The 7074-nt window shown below is 43.2% G+C and overlaps 1 protein-coding gene across 1 annotated transcript; it reads right to left on the reverse strand.

Moving 5' to 3' along the window:
- Positions 1 to 1430: 1430 nt before the first annotated feature.
- Positions 1431 to 1887, reverse strand: LOC128588918 (prefoldin subunit 1-like). The gene is made up of 2 exons (XM_053595681.1): positions 1855 to 1887; positions 1431 to 1727 (listed from the first exon to the last, which is right to left on the reverse strand). Exons 1-2 carry the CDS (start codon positions 1885 to 1887, stop codon positions 1431 to 1433), a joined length of 330 nt encoding a protein of 109 aa, XP_053451656.1.
- Positions 1888 to 7074: the final 5187 nt, after the last annotated feature.

Genomic DNA, 7074 nt, shown 5'->3' on the forward strand with positions numbered 1-7074 from the left:
TTAAAAGTGAAGCAAATGTGTGAAAATCTTAATAATGATTGAATCTGGTTATGCTATTTGTTATACATATATGTTATATATATTCATAATACTGTTTTCTTTACTTCTGCCTATTTAAAATTTGTCTTAATATAAAAGTTTAAAAATAAATGACAATAATTTACAGAAAGAAATAAAAGTCAGTCAGAAGGCCTGAATTTTCAAGTTATCCAGAAATACAATATGGAAAGCTAATTTGACTTAAGACCTCTAGGTACACGTGGAATCCTAGCAAGGGTAGTCATCTGTGAGATCCAAGCACAAAAGATTAATGCCCTCCTGTCTTAGTCCATATGTGCTGCTATAACAGAATATCACAGACTAGAAAATTTATAAAGAACAGAAAATTTATTTCTCACAGCTCTGGAGGCTGTAAAGTCCTCAATCAAAATGCTGGCAGGTTTGATTGTCCTGTGAGGGCTGCGTCCTCTGGACGGGAGGAAGGCTGTATCTTCACATGGCAGAAGGTGGTGGGGGAAGCTCACCAAACAATGCATGAATCCTCTTTTATAAGGGCTTACTCCCATTTATTTTTTTGAGTTTTGAATATTTATTTTCCTTGTTTTTACATAATTTGCAAATTTACATAATCTTTGATAATGGCTATGTTTAAACAACTGGCTTGCAACAAAATCCCTTAAAATTGGATAATCAGCTCTCCTGAGCTGGGACAAGTCAGCTCAGCACATCATTCACTATCCCTGAGCCTCTAGGATGCCTCAGGATTATAGAGTCCATCTTACAATGTTGGCCAAAAGGAGAGAACTTTCTTTTGGAATGTTTAGAAAGAAGCAGGGAAAAAAATCTTTAGGCAGATGGTACTAGAGGGACTGTTACTCTGTTCACTTACATTCAGCTGTGAACTTAAACTTGCTTTCTTCCTCATCTGTATATCACAAATACATGGAGGCCCATAAGTTGAGGATTTAGTTAAAGGTACAGAGAGAGAAAAAAGGACAAGATCACACTCCCCAAGGAAGGAAAGACTCCAGTGCAGAAGGAGCAGGAGCTGAGGTGGCGATAGCCACTGTCTCTCGCTCTGTCATTGTTCCTGAGCTTAAGAAAAGCATATTAGCGGAATGGGACAGAGGCCTTTTATTGGTCTGATCAGTGTGCATAGTGGTAAGTTCAGGGAGAGCTTCCCTCTGTGTCCTGGCTCTCACCTTCTCTCTCCTAAGAGTTTGTGACTCATCCTGGGAGAGAAGAGTGTCTAGGCAGGGTGGTGGGCAGAGCCAGGGTGAAAATTACAGCATTAGGATCTGAAAGGGGTGATGATGTAGAACATGTGAGGTTGCTAGGCCATTCAGATAAAATGTCCATCAGAGCAGGGGTAGGGAGGAAGAGCTTCCCCTGGAGGGTCCCTACTGGGCCCTTCATGCCATCAGCATCTCCTAGATGTTGTCCTTAACTCTTTGCTCCAGGTAGGATTTTTTCTGCTCTGGTTCTTTAATTTTTTCTTCTGCTATTCTCTGTTTCTCTAACAGCTGGTTGTGAATTACCTCCTTGGATTGAAGAATAAACATTCTTCCTACACCTTCATACATGTTAGTTTCATCTACCAAAGTCATAATCTCTGTATCTGAAAGATGTGCATGCTTTTTCGTTCTGTTCAGCTGTTCAATCTGTATGTCTGCAAGCTTCACCTTTTGTTGAGTGTCAGTAACCTTAGCTTGAAGCTCTGTGAAGGCCTTTTTCTTTTTTTTTTTTTTTTTTTTTGTGGTTTTTTTTGGCCGGGCTGGGTTTGAACCCGCCACCTCCGGCATATGGGACCGGGGCCCTACTCCTTGAGCCACAGGCGCCGCCAAGTGTGAAGGCCTTTTTCAACTCCAAATCCACGGGGGCCGCCATCTTGATGCCACTTACTCCCATTTATGACGGAAGAGCCCTTGGGGTCTAATCACCTCTTAAAGATCCCACTTCTTAAAACCATCACATTGGCAATACCCCTGAATTTCAGAGGTGACACATTCAAATGACAGCACCTACTAACTGTATTTTAACCATCCATTTCTGTTTCTTCTTCTTTATCCAAAAAAAAAAAAAAAAAGATTTGATTTCTGTTAAATTACAACTTCAACACAGTCATGTCTCCTCAAGAATACTCCCAGAGTATGTTTGAGTACCCTGAAGTCTTCAACTACTCATTTACAGATTCCTTGTTTACTCCAACAGATAACTTACTTTCTCCTTTGCATTTAAATTTCACTAGAATAACTCATCTCACGTCTTTAAATCTTGAGGGGTACCTCGAAGTTGTTCCCTCCCCATACCAACCACATGTCAGATGGCACCATCTGTTATCCAGCACCTAGCACAGTCAAAATCCATATCAGCTCAAGACCAGCGGGAACCAGCCTGTTGTCAAAGTTAGGCCTATTGACTCCCAGGAAGGGAATGCACACTACACAACTGGGAAATGCTGTCCTCAACAAAGAGAGCTCTAGCAGCTGCATTCTCATGCAAAGGTTTAATTTGAGAACAAACTTTCCTCCAGTGTCTATGAATGAGTTAATGCAAGAGAAATCATGTTAAGATGATAAAAGCTAACTTCAAGGGAGCAGAGAGAGGGCCCTAGAGACCTCAAAGCTCTGGGCTCTCCCTTATGACTCTTGTACTCTAAGACTGTGGTGGTCACCCAGAGAATGACATATTCCTATCTGCACCAGGAGCTCCTTTCTCCCCTTCTGCTCTTCCTCTGTTGTGGAGAGTGGGCTGTGAGACTGGCCGGGCCCTCACAGCCTGGGTAACATTCAGAGAATAAACCTCCAACTGCTTCTCCTCCATTCCTAAAACAGCCATATTCCTTTCTTCATGCTCCCACTGCCAGAAGTCATGTAGCTCTTTCTTTGTCCAGTTAACGATGCAGAGACCCTTGTGATCTTTGCCTTCCTACTTCTTGTAATATGTTCATGAAGTTGAGTAGAAACTACAAAGTCACATAGTTCTTCCTTTGTTCTGTCAACTAGGCAGAGATCCTCCTGACCTCTCCCTTCTTACTTCTTGTCATATGCTAATGAGTTGAGTAGAAACCATCAACAAGATGATTTGTCTCTATTTGAGACATTCACAGTTCCCATATTATAAGACCAAAAATATGTCTTTTGTTTATGCTACTTCCCTGTAGAGAACCCTGTGCAGATACTATAAAATAAAGCTGATTTTGTGCTTTGGTGCTGGCTGTAGCCATCAGCTCAGTCAGTCCTCTGGGTCCCATCCTTTGATTCTGTGTTTTCTTTTGTGCTGTATTTTCCTCATTCCCCACTAATTCCCCTCTTGTTCGCTCCCCCTCGCTGAGCTGGCTCGTGACACTGTTCCAGGAACTAGTTCCAGGGACTGCCTCAAAGACAGACATTTGATGCCCACACCCATGGGATTCTCTCATTGCATTCCCTGTCCCCACATCGGGCATTTCAACCCCTGCAGCCCTGGGGAGTGGTGTCTGTACTGCTACCAGCAATGACAAAAGACATTCATTTCTTCTGTTTCCAGTTTCTGCTTTTGCTTTAAGAACTGGTGTCCTAGTGACAATGAGAGACTCTGCTAATGCAACTGCTGGCTGGTGCAGCTTCTGCTCTTGCTGGCAACTTCATTCCATGAGATCTCGTCCCAGGCTGAGACCTGAGAAGCAGAAGGGCCCCACCAGGGTTTCTGACCTTGTGGGAGCCTCTGCTCTGTTTGACCAGCAGCAGCCTCTTGGATTGACGAAGATGGCTAAGGCAAAAGCAGCTCTGTGGCTTACAGACCTTTTTCAAAGGCATGACTTAATAGGATCCTCTTTTAGAGCTGTAAGATAGTTATCATTTCTATTTGAAGAGATAAGATATGAGGACACAAAGAAGGTAAGAAATGTGTTCACAGTCACAGAGTTAATTAAAGGGTCATGATGTGAACCGAGGTGTACCACGTCCTAGAGGAGTTCGTCCGTATCTAAATCCAAGTTATTACTAAGTTACTCAATTTCTATAATTAAAATATTTATGGCAACCAAATTGGATTTCCATAAAGAATGACTCATTATGGGCGGCGCCTGTGGCTCAGTGAGTAGGGCCCCGGCCCCATATGCCAAGGGTGGCGGGTTCAAACCCAGCCCCAGCCAAACTGCAACAACAAAAGAAATAGCTGGGTGCTGTGGCGGGGCGCCTGTAGTCCCAGCTACTCGGGAGGCTGAGGCAGGAGAATCACTTAAGCCCAGGAGCTGGAGGTTGCTGTGAGCTGTGTGATGCCACGGCACTCTACCAAGGGCCATAAAGTGAGACCCTGTCTCTACAAAAAAAAAAAAAAAAAAAGAATGACTCATTATTAGCTGTGGGCTGAGATTGTTTATAGCCAAATGCCATGTTTCATTTTCTGTTGAATTTACTAATTTAAAACAGATATTCTGAAGTTTTCATTATGATAAGTCAATAAATAATATCTGCAGTTGAAAAATCAAGAAAAAGTGGTATAAATATAGATATAGATCAATGGTAATCAGCAGTATAAAAAGAACCAGAAATCATTTATAAAATCTGGTTAATGGGTATATGGAGACATGGGGGCAGTGGGAGCTTTTTATCTTTAATTAAATTAATTAATTTATTTATTTTGGGACAGAGTCTCACTATGTTGCCTTCAGGAGAGTGCTGTGGCATCACAGCTCACAACAACCTCAAACTCTTGGGCTTAAGCGATTCTTTTGCCTCAGCCTCCCAAGTAACTGGGTCTACAGGCACCTGCAACAACACACCTGGGTGTCTTTTTGTTGCAATTGTCATTGTTGTTAAGCTGGCCCAGGCAGGGTTCGAACCCACCAGCCTATGTGGCTGGCACTGTAACCACTGCTATGGACACCGAGCCTCATTTTAGATACCTCTATATAGTCTACCTTTTTATTTTATTTTTTAGAATTTTAAAAATTGGGCGGTGCCTATGGCTCAGTGAATAGGGCGCTGGCCCCATATACTGAGGGTGGCGGGTTCAAACCCGGCCCCGGATGAACTGCAACAAAAAAAATAGCCGGGCACTGTGGCGGGTGCCTGTGGTCCCAGCTACTCAGGAGGTTGAGGCAAGAGAATCGCCTAAGCCCAAGAGCTGGAGGTTGCTGTGAGCTGTGTGATGCCAGGGCACTCTACCAAGGGTGACAAAGTGAGACACTGTCTCAAAAAAAAAAAAAAAAAGAATTTTTAAAATTTAATACAGTTTAAATTAGCACGTCTGCTTCATTTCAGCTCCTTCCCTGCCAAACCAGGACGCAGACTGCTTCAGTTTCTCTGCCTTCTCTTTGTCTGTGATGACCAAGGTGTAAAGGTATCTGCTGTATCGAACTTTAAACTTCATATTATCCTTATTTTTCTTGATCTTGACAGACTTAGCATCCTTTCACCTGGCTGTGAGCAGAAAGTCCTTGATTTCCTCAATTTTCTGAGGCATGGCCATGAGACGTGTAGGGAGGGCATGGACCCTCACAACAAACAGCAAGACAAGGAAAGCTAGTTTACATTTTTAAACATATAGGTATTCTATAAATTTAAAACTTTTAACAATATCAGCTCAGCGCCTGTAGCTCAAGCGGCTAAGGCGCCAGCCACATACACCAGAGCTGGTGGGTTCAAATCCAGCTCGGGCCTGCCAAACGATAATGACAATTACAACCAAAAAATAGCTGGGTGTTGTGGCAGGTGCCTGTCATCCCAGCCACTTGGGAGACTAAGGCAAAAGAATCGCTTAAGCTCAGGAATTGGAGGTTGCAGTGAGCTGTGATGCCATAGCACTCTACCCAGGTGAAAGCTTGAGGCTCTGTCTCAAAAAACCCCCAAAGTTTAACAATATAAAAAAGAAAATGAAAGTAAAAAATAACGCATCAATGAGTGATTGCTTGGTCATGTGTAATACTAAACAGCCAAAAGTAAAATTAGGTACCTTTACAGAAAATTTAACTAAGTGAAGTAAATTGCAGAACGATATGGTTAGAGCAACATTATTAATATTTATCTCAAATTTTGTTGAGATAAATATGGACACAAGGAAGGTAAGAAATGTGTTACCTCCGTGTGTGTAGGTATACTTGCACAGCAAACTGGAAGGATGCATGCCAAAGCGTAGGGATGATGGGTAAGGAGGAGAGGAAGACTTTGAGTTATTTACTTTCTGTACTTCCATACATTTGATTTTTTTTCAAGAAGCACATGCATTGAATATAAATGTATGTGGAATATCATGTAGGCTCAAAGCTAAAGTGATTTTGAGGATTTCCTTTCTCTTTTTAAAAGAACCTACAGGTAGGGTAGGGTGTGGTGGCTCACATCTGTCATCCTAGAACCCTGGGCGTGTGTGTGTATGGGGGGGGATTTGCTGAGCCAGAAGGAAAGAAGTTGAGAGTTCAAAGTCTTTCTCCTCTCTACCCATTATCCTCACATTTTGGTATGCTTAATTCCAGTTTGGTGTGCAAGTATACTTACACACACGCAATTTGAGCAATACCAAGACCCATCTTTACTAAAAATAGAAAAAATTATAGGGCCTGCACCTATAGTCCTAGCTACTTGGGAAGTTAAGGATCTCTTGAGCCCAGGAGTTTGAGATTGCAGTGAGCTATGATAATCCCACTGCACTCCAGCTAGGGAGACAGAGATAGACAATTTTTTTTTTTTTTTTTTTTTTTTTAAAGAACCTGGGCGGCACCTGTGGCTCAGTCGGTGGTGCGCCGGCCCCATATACCGAGGGTGGCGGGTTCAAACCTGGCCCCGGCCAAACTGCAACCAAAAAATAGCTGGGCGTTGTGGCGGGCGCCTGTAGTCCCAGCTACTCGGGAGGCTGAGGCAAGAGGATCGCTTAAGCCCAGGATTTGGAGTTTGCTGTGAGCCGTGTGACGCCACGGCACTCTACCAAGGGCCATAAAGTGAGACTCTGTCTCTACAAAAAAAAAAAAAAAAAAAAAAAGGGCGGCGCCTGTGGCTCAGTGAGTAGGGCACCGGCCCCATATGCCGAGGGTGGCGGGTTCAAACCCAGCCCCGGCCAAACTGCAACAAAAAAATAGCCGGGCGTTGTGGCGGGCGC

Source organism: Nycticebus coucang, chromosome 6 (genome assembly GCF_027406575.1).
Source record: "Nycticebus coucang isolate mNycCou1 chromosome 6, mNycCou1.pri, whole genome shotgun sequence".
NCBI lineage: Eukaryota > Metazoa > Chordata > Mammalia > Primates > Lorisidae > Nycticebus > Nycticebus coucang.